This window comes from Tachyglossus aculeatus, chromosome 13 (assembly GCF_015852505.1).
Source record: "Tachyglossus aculeatus isolate mTacAcu1 chromosome 13, mTacAcu1.pri, whole genome shotgun sequence".
Taxonomy (NCBI): Eukaryota; Metazoa; Chordata; class Mammalia; order Monotremata; family Tachyglossidae; genus Tachyglossus; species Tachyglossus aculeatus.
Genome location: NC_052078.1, coordinates 3,980,962 through 3,998,325, shown reverse-complemented (window position 1 = coordinate 3,998,325; position 17,364 = coordinate 3,980,962). Strand labels below are relative to the sequence as shown.

The 17,364-nt window shown below is 61.4% G+C and overlaps 1 protein-coding gene across 1 annotated transcript; it reads right to left on the bottom strand.

Moving 5' to 3' along the window:
- Window positions 1-524: 524 nt before the first annotated feature.
- Window positions 525-16,152, bottom strand: KRBA1 (KRAB-A domain containing 1). The gene is given in 22 exon segments (XM_038755465.1): window positions 525-1,784; window positions 1,786-2,546; window positions 2,854-2,991; window positions 3,140-3,328; window positions 4,536-4,673; window positions 5,125-5,241; window positions 5,508-5,619; window positions 5,621-5,661; window positions 6,689-6,889; window positions 7,448-7,618; window positions 7,712-7,894; window positions 8,319-8,480; window positions 9,056-9,202; window positions 9,930-10,100; window positions 10,269-10,457; window positions 10,610-10,783; window positions 10,914-11,075; window positions 11,319-11,447; window positions 11,857-12,018; window positions 12,200-12,313; window positions 12,488-12,614; window positions 16,141-16,152. Coding segments are annotated over 22 exon segments (3,693 nt in total). The 3' UTR covers window positions 525-1,691.
- Between the last annotated feature and the right edge of the window lie 1,212 nt (window positions 16,153-17,364).

The following is a 17,364-nucleotide window of genomic DNA, read 5'->3' as shown; positions in this document are numbered from 1 at the left end:
CCATTAGGTCGCACTGCTTCCCTAGTAACCCAATAGAAAAGCAGTGTGGCTCAGTGGAAAGAGCACGGGCTTTGGAGTCAGAGGTCATGGGTTCGAATCCCGGCTCCGCCACCTGTCTGCTGTGTGACCTTGGGCAAGTCACTTCACTTCTCTGAGCCTCAGTTACCTCATCTGGAAAATGGATTAGGACTGTGAGCCCCATGTGGGACATGTTCACCTTGTATTCCCCCCCCCCCCCCCAGCGCTTAGAACAGTGCTCTGCACATAGTGCTTAAATTTTTTTTTAAATTTATTTTACTTGTACATATTTATTCTATTTATTTTATTTTAATATGTTTTGTTCTCCGTCTCCCCCTTCTAGACTGTGAGCCCACTGTTGGGTAGGGACCGTCTCTATATGTTGCCAACTTGTACTTCCCAAGTGCTTAGTACAGTGCTCTGCACACAGTAAGCGCTCAGTAAACACGATTGAATGAATGAATGAACAAATGCCATTATTATTATTATTAATAACTGGACTCCTCCCATAATAATAGTGGTATGTATTAAACACTTGCTGCCAAACACAATACCAAGCCCTGGGTTAGATATCGTCATCGTATCAGACCCAGTTAATCCCAACAGGTTCCATCATGTCCTGGGTGGGGGTCTCTGCCCTCCAAGATGGCCCTTCTGACCCCCCACATGGACATCCAATCAATGAATCATATATATTGAGTGCTTTCTGTGTGCAGAGCACTGTACTAAGCGCTTGGGGAGCACAGCCCATCCAGGGCATAGGATGGGCACAGGATGGGGCTGTTGGCCAGATGGAAACTTATAGCCCCACAGATGCCCCCGGAATGGATACCCACCTCTGAGGAGTACCAGACCTTCAACAAGTCAACACCACTACCAGCCTATAGTAGACGTAGCCTCCAGAAGGCACAACTCAGCCCCAGCCCACAGCGGGCAGAGCTCACAGCAGGCACAGCCTGGCACCAACCCCATATGCCACCCCCTATGGTGGGAATCGCCCAGGATCGCGGTCCCCCTCCCCTTACCTCCTTGTTGTCGCCCCGTCTACTGCAGTCCTACACACTCCTTAGCAACCGAAGGGTTTAATATTTTTCTCTGCCCTCTGTGCCCAGGGGTATAGCACAGAGGACACGGTGCCTCACAAACAGTGCAAGATAGCCAGCCAGAGTCGGGGAGTGGGGAGACACACCACGCTGGGTGTATGTGTTAGAGGGTTGGGGGGGGAAGAGGGCAAGAGCTGGGCCCTGTTCCCTCCTGTGGAATTGTTGCTGCCTGGGGAGGGAGTGATGGGAATTGCCGGGAGGGGGGCGGCGAGCAGGTGGGCAATGATTTGTGCAAAGACCCTGCAGCCTCACTGACACTGCCCCCCCACAACCAAACACACAGACACACACATACACTCTCTCTCACACACACTTTGGCTGTTCCTGGACTCAGCAGTGAGGCGCAGTAAGGGGGGAGTTTTGCTGCCCCCCCCCCCCCATCCCTAATCCCTGCCCCCGCGGCTCAGAGGAGAGGCGGAAGGGGTTAACGGCAGCCAGGGCAGCACGAGGGCAGAACTGAGCGGGCGGGAAGGGCAGGGAGGGGGCTGATCCCCAGAATGACCCTGACAGAGTGGAAGGCCGGGGAGGGAGGGCGGGAGGAACCTCAGGAAGCCCAAGTCTCCCGCGAATTCAGCCCACGGGCTCCCCTCTGTCCACCCAGGCCGCTCCCCAGACAGGATGTCCGTCGCCACAGGCCCAGTCCGGCCCCTGCGGGGCCCCCCCCAGCCGCCAGGGCCGGGCTCCCAGCATCTCTCTGCTCACCGGGGACAACCAGAGGCACGGCCGCACCGGGCGGGGGCTCCGCCCCTCCTCCTGGCTGAGGTGGGAGGGCAGTCCGGGGGGACGGGGATGCCGGGGCTGGAGTGGGCAGGGGGCCCAGGCAGCCCTCAGGCCGCCCACAGGGAAGGCGTCCGTTCAGCGGGGGGTAGCAGCCCGAAGACGAGGGAGCCGGAGCCGGGAGAACGGGGCTGGACGCCTCGTTGGGCGCCGCAGGGGGTGGACCGGGCAGCGGTCCCTGTGGGCGGCCAACACCGCTGCCCTCCTCGGCCCTCTTGGGCTGCTCCCCAAGGGGCGGGCCCTTGGGCCCAGGGCGGCGGGGCCGTCGGCGGAGAGTACCTTTGCCCCAGCGGCGGCTCCAGGAGAGGGTCGGGGGCCGCCGCCGCCGCCGGGGGCCGCGCTCCAGTCGGTCCACGTGGCTCCTCACGGCGGCGAAGTCGCGCGAGAGGCCGGCCAGTGCGGCGGCGATCTGGCCCAGCTGCTGCGACAGCGTGGCCCCAAGGCCGCGGAGGTCCTCGCGCAGGGCCTCTCCGCAGGGGCAGGGGGGCCGCGGCTGGGGGCTGGAGGGGTGCGCCGTCTGGCCGGGGGTCTCAGCCGGGGGGGTCCAGCTGGGGCCGGCGCTGCGTGGAGGCTTGTGGCATGGTGGTTCACTTGATGGGGACCCGCTGCAAGGGGTCCTGCTGCATAGGGGCCCAATGCCCATCTCAGCTGGTGACAGAAGCGATATTGCCATCAGAGCCCCAAGAGGCCACAGCGGACCCATCCCAAGGTTCCCGGTGGGCTGGGCAGCCCCGTGCCCGACATGGCAGACACCTGATGGTGCCCTAGCTGGCCACCGGGCTCCTCAGGGACCACGGTCCACACCAGCCAGAGCTGGCCAGCAGAAACTGCAAGAAGAACTTCCTGCCAGGGGCCCAGCTGCCGGGCCGGGGTGGGGCACGCGACCGTGGGCAGGGAAATGGGTGCGGAGAAGAGCGAGGGAAAGGAAGGAAGGGAAGAGGGGAGAGGCACCCACCCTGACTGTACGATCGCTTGGTCCCCTGACCGGGTCTTGGTGAGGCGGAAATGTCCGGGGTTCCGGAGGAGCCGCCGGGGCTGTTCTGTGGCTTCACGGTTGGCAGTTCTTCTGGGCCGGGAGAGGCCGTGCCTTCCTCTGATATCAAACAAATGCCCGAGTGCCACCCTCCACCCCCACACTCCACCCTGAAGACCAGATGAGGAAGACCCCAGACCCTTGGGGCTCCAGGTCTTTCCCTCCGACCCCACTCTACCTCTTCCAACCCCAATCCCCGTACACTCACCCAGCTGAGCTGACCCGTCGGGTTCCAGGCCTCCCCGTGCCATGCCCTCGGGGGTGCAAACGGGAGACTTGCTGGTTACAGTCAGGGTGCTGGGGGAGACCAGGGTGCTGGTGGGGGCCGGGCCCCCGCTGGGTGAGTCCCTCAAGCAGCCACCCGGGCCAGAGGGTGGGGAACTTGTCCCCAGGGCTTCTGTTTGGGAAGAAACATCCACCGGTCAGCTCCCAGAATCCTCAACAACACCACGTATGGGGCCAGTCCCGTCTTCACCTATTCATTCATTCAATTGTATTTATTGAGTGCTTACTGTGTGCAGAGCACTGTACTAAGCGCTTGGGAGAGTTCGATACAACAATAAACAGACATTCCCTGTCCACAGTGAGCTTACAGTCTAGAGGGGATTAGAGCTTAGAACAGTACTTGGTACATAGTAAGCGCTTAACAAATACCATGATAATAATAATTACCCTTTCAACAGTGATGGGAGTTCTCCAGTTCCGTGTGCATGGGTGCATCTTAACCACATTTCTGGGGGTCAGGGCCTCTGAGTAAGAATGAGAAGGTCTCTGGGTGCCAGAGGAGAGGGAGGGAGGGGGGAGAGGGGGCACGTGGGTGCTGGGGGGGAGTGAGAAAGAGAGCGAGAGCGAGAGAGAGAGAGAGAGAGAGAGAGAGAGAGAGAGAGAGAGAGAGAGAGTGTGTGTGTGTGTGTGTGTGTGTGTGTGTGTGTGTGTGTGTGTGTGTGTGTCTGGGCCTAATAATAATTATGAGCTCCAGATGTGACAGGGACTATGTCCGACCTAATTACTTTGTACCTATCTCAATGCTTATAGCAGTGTTTGACACCTAGTAAGTGCTTAAATACCATAAAAAAATAATAATAGTGATATTTGTTAAGCACTTACTATGTGCCAAGCACTGTACCGGCCACTGGAATACCCTTCAAGACTGTGAGCTTGTTGCGGGCAGGGAATGTGTCTGTTTATTGTTATGCTGTACTCCCCCAAATGCTCTGCACATAGTAAGTGCTCAATAAATACGATCGAATGAGTCTACAGGATAATCAGGCCAGACACAGTCTCCACTCACTCAATTCAATAGAATTTACTGAGCACTGACTGTGTGCAGAGCACTGTACTAAGCGCTTAGGCCTACAGTCTACCTAGGAGGGAGAACAGGTACTGAATTCCCATTTTCCCGCAGAGGAAACTGAGGCCCAGGGAAAGTGAAGTGACTTATCCGAGGTCACACGGCAGGGAAGTGGCAGAGTCAGGATTAGAACCCAGGTCCTCTGACTTCCGTGCCCGGGTTCTTTCTACGAGGCCAAACTGCACTACTAGCACTACCACCATTACTACCACTCCTCCCCAAAAAAGGCCTGGACCCGGGGGAGGTGACTTACTTGTTTCGCTTGGTTTCAAGATCCCGGCCTCCAGGGCCTCGGAGCCCCCGACTCCTTTGGCTCCACCAGGGGAGGGGGTGCCGGGCCCGGGCCCGGGGTCCATCGGCCCGAGGGAGGTACAGGATTCTGTCGATGCCCCTGCACGGGGAGAACGGAGAGCATGGGAGGCCCAGGCCCAGGGAGAGTGGCTGGGCTGCACAGAGGCCCTCCTTCTGCCCCCGCCAGCCTCAGAGCCAGACAAACTCTGTCTGGCCCCTCCCCACCCCCCCCACTGGCCCCAATTCCCCTCAGGATTTCCCCTCCTTCGCCAAATACTCTCCCACCATGCCTTCCCTAACTGCCCCATCCCCTGCTCCCCCCTCCCTTCTCAGTATAGGGCATCCTGGGATGCCAGCCTCGGCCCCAAGCCCAAGGAGGGGGTCCCCCCCCACCTCAGGCTGGCACAAGCCCCAGCAACCCAGGTAGGCTTCCCCCACCGCCAACCTCCATGGCCTGGCCCTGCCCCAGGGAACCCCTAAAGCCCAGCTCTGCCCCTTCTCATCCCATGGCCCCGACCCTGGAAAGCCCGCCAGGGCCATGCCCATCTCACCTCCTCCGGGGCTGCTGGGAGTGTCACATGGGCAGGGCCTCTCTGTGGATGCTTCCTTCTCCTGCGGAGGAGGGTTACTCCGGGGGCTGTCCCCTGTGCCCTCCTCAATCTTCACAGCTGCAAGAGACACATACCAGCTCAGGGCAGCTCGAGGCAGCAGTGGTTGTGCAGGGAGGAGGGAGGAGAGGAAGCCAGCAGGGACCGCTGACTCCCTTCCCTGTCCACTCCTAGGCTGCTGGGCTCCTGCCTTTCCCGGCCCAAATCCCGCAAAGTAGCTCTCTGGGGCGGAGAATCGGGCACTGCTTGCCCTGCCCTTCCTCCTCCTAAGTCCAGGTCTCGCTCCCCTCTACCGAGAAGGGCACCTCAGCGCCCACCCAGCTCACCTGCGACAAGGGTTCCCTGGGCCTCCATCTTCGGCTTCTTGGAGCCCACATCCCTGCCCGAGCTGCCGACGCTGTGGAAGATGCCAGGGGGATGGGGCCACGGGGCGGGGGGGGTCCTGCCGGCCACGCTCTGGACTGGACAGCGGGGAGCCTTCTGTTGGCACAAACAGACACCAGGTTAGGAGGCCCGCTTGACCCCAGGGAGACTAAGGGGGGGGGGGGGGTATGGGAGTGAGGCAAGGAGCACAACGAAGAAGCAGTGTGAAGTGACTTGCCCAAGGTCACACAGCAGACAAGGGGGAGGAGTCAGGATTAGAACTCAGGGCCACACTCTATCCACTAGGCCATGCTGCTTCTGTGGGGCAGGGGTTCGGCCACTGACCTCAGATTGCCATGATGACTCACCAGCTCTCATGGCTCTCCCTGCCTCTCTCCAGCCCCCTGGTCTCCTTGTCTACCGCAAGGCAGAGACCCCCAATCCCAGACTGAAGAAGGAGTCTCAGGGAAATAATAATAATAATAATAATAATAATAATAATAATGGCATTTAAGCGCTTACTATGTGCAAAGCACTGTTCTAAGCGCTGGGGGGGATACAAGGTGATCAGGTTGTCCCACGTGGGTTTCACAGTCATCACCCCCATTTTACAGATGAGGTACCTGAGGCTCAGAGAAGTTAAGTGACTTGCCCAAGGTCACACAGCAGACATGTGGCGGAGCCGGGATTCAAACCCATGACCTCTAACTCCAAAGCCCGGGCTCTTTCCACTGAGCCACGCTGCTCAGGGGGTAGGGGGTGGGAGAAAGGGTGTCCATAATCCCTAATAATAATACTGGCATTTAAGTGCTTACTGTGTGTCAAGCACTATTCTAAATGGCGGGATAGACACAAGCTAATCTGGTTGGACACAGTCTCTGTCCCACATGGGGCTCCCAGTCTTAATCCCTGTTTTCCAGATGAGGGAACTGAGGCCCAGAGAAGTGAAGTGACTTGCCCACGGTCACCCAGCAGGCAAGAACCCAGGTCCTTCTGACTCCCAGGACCATGCTCTATCCACTAGGCCATGCTTCTTCTAAGCGCCGGGTGAATCCCCAGGACGTTTCCCCCCCCGCCGACTCCAGCCCTTAAAGGCAGAAGCCCGCTCGGCCCGTGCCCGCCTCCGCCGCCCCCGGGGGCTTACTGTGGGGCGGTGCCAGCCTCGCTGCGGGCTCCGGTCTCCGGTCCTCTCCGTCGGAGCCGCCGCTGCTGCTGCTGGCGCTGAGGCTGGGGCTGGGGCTGGGGCCGGGGCCGGCCGCAGAGGTGAAGTGAGGGGGCCTCATGGCCGAGATCCCCCGCAGGCAGTTCTCCAGGCCCCGGAGCGGAGAGGGTCCAGCCACGGTCCCTGCTGAAACCGAACGGAGGAACTTCCCCTCAGCCCCGCCGGAGTGGGTTGCCTGTCACCAGTCACAGCCCCTACTGGGCCCCGTTTTTGGCTGGACACCCTCCAGACGCCCCCGCCCCCGTCAAGCGGAGTGAAAAAAAAAAAAAAGCCCACCAATGACCCTCGCTTTCTGCCAAAGGCGGCTCCCGAACCAGGTTTGGGGCAGTCCCGGACCCTTGGGGCTAAAGACTGTAAACTCTCCAAGGGCAGGAACCGCACTTCTCCTCCAACCGAACGCTCCCTGAAAGCTGGCATAGTACTTGGCGCCCCGCCGGCTCGATAAATACCGACGAATGGATCTGCCCCATCCTCCCAAGTCCATCCCAACGCCCACCACCCTCTGAATTTCCTCCTCCTGCCCAGTGGGCAGAGAAAGGGCTGCATCAGGGGCAGGGTCGAACAGTGCCCCCGCCCCAGTGCCCACCAACTCCCCTGATGCCCCCCACCTCCTCAGGCGAATCCCCGAGAGGCCTATGGTGAAAGGCTTCCTCGCCACAAAGAGCTCAAGATCCCTCTCACCTTTGAACTCCCCTTCCCAGGGTCCTCTCCATAGTGCCCCCTCAGCCAGCCACAAGTCCCCAGCCCCTCTCCAGGGGTGAGTGGAGGTGCCAGGGAGCCTGGCGGCCCTGCCAGCTGCTTCCTTGCTTCCCCGGCTTGGGCGGTGGGGGTCGGGGGCCTCGCTCCTCAGCCCTGCTGGGACAAGATAAACTGAGTCAGCCCCAGCCCTACGGGGACCACTTAGCCAGGGACCCCGCCTTGTAGAGGGGAGCAGGAATGATTTACCTCCCCTGTCCGGCGGCCTCCAGCGCCCGGGCTCCCCTCTTCGATGTGCCCCGTCCCCCGGCAGGGCCCAAGGGGGTTGGCCGTTGGGGGGTCTGCGCACAGAGATCTCCCTGAGGCAATTCTCCAGGCCTCGGAGAGGGGAACTCTCCGTCTCCGCTGCCACGGTCAACGCCGCCGCCATCTCTGTCAACCGGACACGACCCGCGGGGGCCGCTGAGTCCAGAGCCTAACTTGGGGGTGCCCCCGGCCGCCGGGGGCCATTATGCTGGCAAGGAGGTGGGGAGGGGTCGCCGAATCTCCTGGCCAGGGCACAGCCCTGCCCGCTTACTCCTTCCCAGGCACCAGGCCAGGAACCAAACTAGCGTGGATGCTCATGAAATCTCTGCACCCGGGGAATAAGGGGGAACTTCCTGATGGAAGGAGAGCGGACGGGGCTGTGGAAATGGCCCTCCGTGGAAGTACTGGGATCAGGGACGGAGGCCAAGGAAGGGATGGGATGACCTCTCCGGTCAGGATCCCCCTGCAAGGGGCTGACAGAAGTGGCCTATCTTCGTGGATTTGGAGTCCCCTCCCGGCCGCCACCTCCGTGCCGCCCGCCTTGGCTCACCTCTGCCCCACTTCCCCTCGGGCCCCCTGATATCCAGGTCTCCGTCGGTGCTGCTGGTAGAGGACACGCTGGTGGGTGTGCTGGGGTGGGTCCAGCGGCAGGCGGTGAGCTCCTTCCCCCAGCCCCTCAACCCCTGCCTGAAGCCCAGTCCCGAGGGCACCTCTGTGGGGAAACAACTGCTGTGGAGCAAGGGCAGGGCACGGGGGTGACCCGACCCCTGGTCTCGGAGAGGGGGTGGGGCGTCCCAAGGCTTGGAAGGCTGAGCTTCGGGGGTCCGCAGTCGTCCCATCAGCCTGAAGGGCCCGAGGGGCTGGGGATGGGTTGGCTCTGGGACGGACCGTGTTCCTCCGCTTCCAGGTATCTCTGGACATCTGGACTGTTAACCCCTCAAGGGAGTCGGTCAGTCAATCGTACTTATTGAGTGCTTACTGTGTGCAGAGCGCTGCACTAAGCGCTTGGAACAGTACACCAGAACAATCAACAGATACATTCACCGCTCACAACGAGCTTAAAAGGAGCTGCGGGGCTGGGGTCCTGGACCACCCCCAGGTTCTTTGCGCAGGACCTGTGGGAGGGCTGTCTCGCCGTTTCCCCATCCCTGGGGGAAGACTGCCTGCCAGCCAGGCAGAGAGCAGTGGGGGAGACAGCTTCCCTCTGCCCGCCTCTCTGGCGATAAAGACAAGTGGTGGGGAGGTGGGTGGCATCCAGGTCTCCCCTCTCCCACCCCCCGGCCTCACCTTCCCCTTTCCATCGCTGGGCTTCCAGCTCTCCGTGGCTCAGCCTCCAGGGGCCGGTTGGGGCTTGAGCGGGCTGGGTCCTGCTCCCGGGGATCTCCTTCAGACAGGCTTCCAGGGCCTCCAGGGGTGAGCCGTGGGCACTGCCAACTGGAACCGGACACCACGCCTTGCACTGGGCACCCACCCTGGCACGGGGCCCATCCCGCTTACCACCCGCCTGCCCCTTGGGGAGCGCTCGTGGGAACTATACCACAAGGCCGCTGAACGTGGGAAGGAGAGGGCAGGGGAGCTGGGCTTGGGTCTCCCAGAGAAGAAAAGGCTGAGGGGGTGGGGGGTGGGAAGAGACCTCACACTGGCCCCAAACTGTAGCAGGAGGGTTTTAGGTTAGATAAAAGGAAGAACTTTCCAATCCCATCAGCCCTGTGGTGGGAAAGGTTCTCTCTCTGGCCTTCTCTAGGGATAGAATGCCAATGGGTGAAAGCTGAAATAAAGTTTCGAGGCACGGGGATAGACTCATTGACTTCGGTGGGACCCGGCCAGCCCTCAAATTCCAGGGCTCTCGGAGAGGCTTTCTGGGGAGGAAAGATGGAGAGCTCTGCTCTGAGCTGGGGGAACAAGGATGTGGCCAGGGGCATGTAGCTTGATGTATTTTAGAGCCTGGGGCAGAGGGGGCTGAAGGTGACCAGGGCCCAACGGAAGATGGGAGGCCGGAAAGGGGCAGAGCATGGAGATAGGGTGCAGAAATCCAGGGCAATGCAGACAGGCGGGCGCCGAGGCCCTGAGGGGTAAAGGGGTGAAGGAAGAGAATCCGTCCCGAGGTTCTGGCCTCCCCACTCGGCCAGGAGACCCAGGGGCCCCCCCCGCAAAGCCTCACCCGGGGCAGTCGGGGCCCAGCACAGCATCTCAGGTCCTCGATGGTCCCCGGAGTAACGCGGGCTGCTGGCGGAGCTGGGGCCTGGGGGGCGGGCCGCAGGGACGGGCCTGTCGGGTACATGGCTCTGTGGGCCGGGGACCCGGGCATCTTCCGCTACCACCTCCGTCTTCACTGCAGGGGGACAGCGGCGTGGGGGTGGGGGTGGGGGTCGTGATGGGGGAAGTGGCAGCGATCCAGGGTACCGTGGGGGAGGGGTCAGGAGGTCAGAGAGGATGGGTGCCACCCCCTCTTTCCCCAACCCGAGGATCGGCCCCCCGGGGGGGGCGGGGGGGCACTCACCCCGAAAGGCCCAGTTCCAGGGTCCGGGCTCCGCTCTCCTCGACGGTCCGCTGGTTGCCTGGGGGCCGGCAGACGAGGGGGCGGGGGCTGGCGAGGGGCTGCGGGGCCTGGTTTCGGGAATGTCCCGCAGGTGGTTGAGCAGGTCCTGGAGAGGGGAGGTCCGGGCAGGGGGACTACCTCCGGCTTTCACTGTGGGGACACGGGACACGGGCTCAGACCTAACCCCAGTGCTGGGCCCGGGGCTGCTGGGAGCAAGGAGGAAACTTGGGGCGAGGGGTGGGGGGGAACCCCTCACTGACCTTCCCTCCATCTTCCCAACAGTCGCTCAGACCAGTACTCACCTTCCCAAGATGGCACCCCTCCCCTTCTGTCAAGCCTAGGTGGCTCCCTGGCCCCCAGGGCGCCGTGGGGAGAGATCCGGTGGGCGGCCGGCGGGGAGGGCTGGGGTCTGTGCACCAGGATTTCCTTCAGGCAGTTGAGGAGGCCTTCGAGGGGGCTGCTCCCGGGAGAGACCTCTGTCCCGCAGAGGCCGACCCAGTCAGAACCATGCGGCCGGGAAGGGGGAACCACCTGCACCCGGGAAAGCCACCAGCCCCCGGCCCTACCCCACCCCACCTGCTCCGAGTTGAGCACCTCGGGTCTCACCTGGCCCCATGGATCCACTGTCCGAATCCGGCCTCCCTCGGCCACCAGCGATGCCGCCCGGGGACTGACCGCAGGCGGATGTACCGAGCTGGCCAGGTGCAGATTCCGGAGCCTCCTTGCCTCCACCGAGGGATGGCCGGGGGCAGGGGCCGCCCATCGGCCCTGGGAGAGGAAGAGGTTGGTGGGGGAGGGAGACCCTGAGCTGAAGGGCCCTGACCCTACCCTGAAGCCCTGCTTACAATCAATCGATGGTATTTACTGAGCGCTTACTGTGGGCAAATCACTATATTAGGCATTTGGGAGAGGACGGCACCAGAGTTGGCGGAAACGTTCCCTGCCCAGATCAAGCGTACTTTCCCACTGCCCCTGCCCGCTGCCCCCTGGGAGGTCCCACCCCTTACTCACCGGCCCTGAGTGGGTTCCCGGGCTGGGGCTCTGGGTTCTTCAGTTCCCCGTGCCCTTGAGCGGGCAAATGGCCAGCAGAGATGGCTGGGTGGCCAGGCACCTCTTGGAGGCAGCTCTCCATTGGCCCTGCTGCTGTCCCAGAGGAGCGAGAGACCGGATCAGCTCTGGACCCCAGCTGCTCGCTTCTGGGCACTCGACCGGGCCTGGGGTTAGGCGGGCAGGGGAGGAGACATACGCCCAAATCCCCCAACTGGGGAATCCAGACCCAAGGATATACTGGGAAGGGACCTTTCCCTCTTCCCGGAAAACCCCAACCCGACACCCCTCACCTCCACCGGGGAGGTTTGGGCAGCGATGCCAAGGGGAATGCCAGGCGGAGCCTGACCCAGGAGTCCCCTCACTGTGACCGGGACCCCCAGGCAGGGAAGGAAGGATGGGGCTCGAACTAGGGGTCGGGGCTGGGCATGGGAGTTCGAGGGGCAGGGAAGAGAATGTGACCCCACCCGGGAAGCCCCCAGGCCCACGGAGAAGAGCTCACCGTCCCCTCCCGGCCTGAGAAGCTCAAGAGGTTCCGCGCCCGCCGGTCCCCTCTCCGCCGTCTCCGTGGGGGCTTTGGTCTCCCCAAACAGGAACTCCGGGATCGTCTTCACCAGCCGCACCAGGGCACTGAGGTGCAGGCTGCCCTGCCACTCGCCCGGGGCTGGGTGGGGGCAGAGCGAGCAGGGGTTCAGAAAGAACCCCCCCGCCCACCCGGCCTCCCCCACTTGCACCCCCAAGCCGGATCAGGGAGGCTTCACCTCCCCCGCCCAACGGAGCTCAGCCCCCTCTGGGGACCCCGGGCCCTCGGCTTCTACCCGGAAGCCCCAAAAGAGGGCACTTACCGCCGCAGTCTTCACCAAGCCGCTCCGCCACCCCGGGACGCAAACAGCCTTTGCCCCGGTTGGCTTCCCACGGCTCCGTCAGGGACAGGAACACGGAAGGGGAGAGCGGCTGACCTATCCCAAGGCAGAGGTCGGTCACACAGGGGCCTGGTCACTTGGGGAGGAGACTGCACTCCCACACACATTCCCCAACCCCTCCCAGCTTCCCTAAAGCACCGAGGGGCCCCACGAAAAGGCTGCAGATTGGAGGGGAAGGGAGGCCAGCCCTGTGGCCCCGTGGCCCCGTACCCAGGGAGACCAGCAGCTCGAAGTTCTCTCTCATGACGTCACGGTGAAACGTCCTCTGCCATTCCTCCAGCAGCGCCCACTCGTCCACGGAGAACCGCACGGCCAGGTCCTCGAAGGTCACGGGCACCTGCGGAAAAGACGGGGCTGGACGTCTGGCGGGGTGCCCGCCCTCCACCCCTGGGGCTCGGCCCTGGAGAGGACCCTTCATCGCTCCTGGCCGGAATGAAGCGGAGGGGGAGGGGGCTGCTGTCTGGGCCGTCTGGAGCAATGCGTCACCCGAGTGGCTTTTTTCTTCAAGCAAACCGAGTCCCGCCTCGGCCCGTCCCCTCCTCCTCCGGAAAGTGGGGACAGCATTGCTGTCCCCCCTCTTTTCCAAGGGCAGAACAGGAGGCCCAGAGAGGTCGAGTGACTTCCCCGAGGACACACTGCGTGCCGGGGACTGAACCCAGTAGATCCCAGCTTTGGGTCTCCCCTGCCAGTCCCCAGTCGCTCCCTGGCTGAGGTGCTTCTAGTGCCAACTGCAATCCCGGTGGCACCAGCTCTATTTCATCATCACTGGCCACTGCCGTCAGGGCCTTCCTAAAGGCCCATCTTCTCCAAGAAACCTCCCCCAATTAAGCCCCTATTTCCTCTTCTCCCACTCCTTTCTTTGACCCCTTAGATTTGCACCCATTAGCCCCACCCACAGCTCTTCCGTCCATATCCGTAATTCATTTATTTCTATTAATGCCCGTCTCCCCCTCTAAGACTGTAAGCTTGTTGCGGGCGGGGAATGTGTCTACCAATTGTTATAATGTCCCCCTTCAAGCACTTAGGTCAGTGCTCGACACAACATAAGCGCTCAATAAATACGGCTGATTGAGAACCTAGATTCATTCATTCAATCGTATTTACTGAGCACTTACTGTGTGCAGAGCACTGTACTAAGCGCTTGGGGAGTCCAAGTTGGCAACATATAGAGACGGTCCCTACCCAACAACGGGCTCTCAGTCTAGAAGGGGACACAAGTGTGTGTGTGTTCGTTCAATCGTATTTACTGAGTGCTTACTCTGTGCAGAGCACTGTACTAAGTGTGTGTGTGTGTGTGAGAGAGACCCCTCCTCTTCCTGCAGGGTGGGCAGCTGTCCCACAGGTTGGGCCTGTTGCCCCCCCCACGCCCAGCCCCTCTCCTCAGACTGGCTCTGGTCCTTACCCAAGGAGTGAAGCAAGTACAGAAGTGACGTGTGTGTGTGTGTCTGTGTGTGAGCCTTCTAGACTGTAAGCCCACTGTTGGGTAGGGACCGTCTCTATGTGTTGCCAACTTGTGCTTCCCAAGCGCTTAGTACAGTGCTCTGCACACAGTAAGTGCTCAATAAATACGACTGATTGATTGAGAGACCCTTCCTCCTCCTGCAGAGTGGGCAGCTGACCCAGAGGTAGGGCCTGTTGCCCCCCACCCCCCCAACCGGCCCCTCTCCTCAGACCGGCTCTGGTCCTTACCCCAGGGGGTGAAGCCAGCAAAGAAGTGACGAGTGTGTGTGTGTGTGTGTGTGTGAGACCCCTCCTCCTTCTGCAGGGTGGGCAACTGACCCAGAGGTCCGGCTTGTTGCTCTCCAGCCCCTCTCCTCAGACCGGCTCTGGTCCTTACCCCAGGGGGTGAAGCCAGCCAGCAAAGACGTGACATGTGTTTGTGTGCGCGCGTGTGTGTGTGTGTGTGTGTGTGTGTGTGTGTGTGAGAGAGAGAGAGAGAGAGAGAGAGAGAGAGAGAGAGACCCCTCCTCCTGCAGGGTGGGCAACTGACCCACAGGTCGGGCCTGTTGCTCTCCGGCCCCTCTCCTCAGACCGGCTCTGGTCCTTACCCCAAGGGGTGAAGCCAGCACTGAAGTGTCAAGTAAGTGTGTGTGTGTGTGTGTGTGTGTGAGAGAGAGAGAGAGAGAGAGAGAGAGAGAGAGAGAGAGAGAGGAGAGAGAGGGAGAGGGAGAGGGAGGAGGGAGACAGAGAGAGAGAGAGAGAGAGAGAGAGAGAGAGACCCCTCCTCTTCCTGCAGGGTGGGCAGCTGCCCCAGAGGTCCGGCCTGTTGCTCTCCATCCCTCTCCTCAGACCGACTCTGGTCCTTACCCCAAGGGGTGAAGCCAGCACTGAAGTGACACAGGAGAAAGTGTGTGTGTGTGTGTGTGTGTGTGTGTGTGTGTGTGTGTGTGTGAGAGAGAGAGAGAGAGAGAGAGAGAGAGAGAGAGAGACCCCTCCTCCTCCTCCTCCTGCAGGGTGGGCAGCTGCCCCAGAGGTCCGGCCTGTTGCTCTCCGGCCCTTACCCCAAGGGGTGAAGCCAGCACAGAAGTGACACAGGAGTGCGTGTGTGTGTGTGTGTGTGTGTGTGCGGTGTGTGTGTGTGTGTGTGAGAGACCCCTCCTCCTCCTCCCGCAGGGTGGGCAGCTGCCCCAGAAGTCCGGCCTGTTGCTCTCCATCCCTCTCCTCAGACCGACTCTGGTCCTTACCCCAAGGGGTGAAGCCAGCACTGAAGTGACACAGGAGGAAGAGTGTGTGTGTGTGTGTGTGGTGTGTGTGTGTGTGTGTGTGTGAGAGAGAGACCCCTCCTCCTCCTGCAGGGTGGGCAGCTGCCCCAGAGGCCTGGCCTGTTGCTCTCCGGCCCTTACCCCAAGGGGTGAAGCCAGCACTGAAGTGCCACGGGAGAGAGAGAGAGAGACAGAGAGAGAAAAAGAGTGTGTGTGTGTGTGTGTGTGTGAGAGAGAGAGAGAGAGAGAGAGAGAGAGAGAGAGAGAGAGAGAGAGAGAGAGAGACCCTTCCTCCTCCTGCAGGGTGGGCAACTGCCCCAGAGGCCCGGCCTGTTGCTCTCCGGCCCTTACCCCAAGAGGTGAAGCCAGCACTGAAGTGACACAGGAGTGTGTGTGTGTGTGTGTGTGTGTGTGTGTGTGTGAGACCCCTCCTCCTCCTCCTGCAGGGTGGGCAGCTGCCCCAGAGGTCCGGCCTGTTGCTCTCTGGCCCTTACCCCAAGGGGTGAAGCCAGCACTGAAGTGACACGGGGGGGGGGGGGGGGGGGGGAAGAGAGAGAGAGAGAGAGAGAGAGAGAGAGAGAGAGAGAGTGTGTGTGTGTGTGTGTGTGTGAGAGAGAGAGAGAGAGAGAGAGAGAGAGAGAGAGAGAGAGAGAGAGAGAGACCCCTCCTCCTCCTCCTCCTCCTCCTGCAGGGTGGGCAGCTGCCCCAGAGGCCCGGCCTGTTGCTCTCCGGCCCTTACCCCAAGGGGTGAAGCCAGCACTGAAGTGACACAGGAGTGTGTGTGTGTGTGTGTGTGTGTGTGTGTGTGTGTGCGGTGTGTGTGTGAGAGAGAGACCCCTCCTCCTCCTCCTCCTGCAGGGTGGGCAGCTGCCCCAGAGGCCCGGCCTGTTGCTCTCCGGCCCTTACCCCAAGGGGTGAGGCCAGCACAGAAGTGACACAGGAGTGTGTGTATGAATGTATGTATGTGTGTGTGTGTGTGTGTGTGTGTGAGAGAGAGAGAGAGAGAGAGAGACCCCCCCCTCCTCCTCCTCCTCCCCTCCCCCCGCAGGGTGGGCAGCTGGCCCAGAGGTTGGTCCCGTTGCCCCCCGTCCCGTTGCCCTCCCTCCCTCCTGCCCTCCCTCCCTCCCTCGGGCTGGCCCGCGCGTCTCTGCCGGCCCTTACCCGTCGCGCCATGCCCCGGCTGCCGCCCCCTCGCCCCCTCGCCCCCTCGCCCCCTCAGGCCCAGGTGGCCCAGGTGGCCCAGGTGGGCAGGGGGTGGGCTCGGGCTCCCTCAGGGCGGAGGGTCCGGGCCCACCGCCGGGCCCATCGCAGGGCCGAGCCTGGGGGGGGCGCTCAGCGGCCCCGAACGCCTCCCCTCCTCCCGGGCCCGGGGCACTCTGGGAATTGTAGTTCCGCCCCGACGCCCCACCCGGGGCCCCTCGGGGGGGGGGGGGGCCTCCCCGCCCGCGGAAACTACAGCTCCCACAAGGCCCCGCGCCCGCGCCCAGGGAAACTACAACTCCCAGAAGCCCCCGCGCCCGCCCCCGACGCTCAGGTGTGCGGGCCCTCCTATTGACTTTGTTTTTTCTAATAGGACTTGTGAAGCCCGCCCCCCCCCCCCCTTTTTTCCTGTTTTAATGGTATTCATTAAGTGCTTACTAGGTCATCATCAATCGTATTTCTCATCAATCGTATTTATTGAGCGCTTACTATGTGCAGAGCACTGTACTAAGCGCTTGGGAAGTACAAATTGGCAACATATAGAGACAGTCCCTTCCCAACAGTGGGCTCACAGTCTAAAAGGTGCCAGGCTCTGTACTGAGCGCTGGGATAGATTCATTCAGTCGAGAAGCATAGGGGTTCAGTAGAAAGAGCCCGGGCTTTGGAGTCAGAGGTCATGGGTTCAAATCCCGACTCTGCTGGGTGGGTGAGCATCTGGAGCAGTGCAGAGCAGTAATTCAGTCTGAGTCACCCAGGTCCACGTCATCATGTACAGACCCAGGGAACTGTGTTTCAAATCAAAATAACCCCCATCACCCCCCCGGCCTTTTATTTTTAATGGTACTCGTTGAGCACTTGCTATGTGCCAGGCATGGTGCTAAGCACCGGATAGATACAGGGTAATCAGGCTGGAAATAGTCCCCCACAGAGCTCACAGTCTTAATTTGCATTTTGTGATGAGGGAACTGAGTCACAGAGAAGTTACATGACTTGGCCAAGGTCACACAGCAGACAAGTGGCAGAGCGAGGATTGGAACCCAAGTCTTTTCTGACTCCCATGCCCCCTGCTCTATTCAGTAAGCCACACTGCTTCTGGCACCCAGAAGTATGGCTTCTGACAAGCCATACTTGTCAGCTGGGTGACTTTGGGCAAGCCACTTCACTTCTCTGGGCCTCAGTGACCTC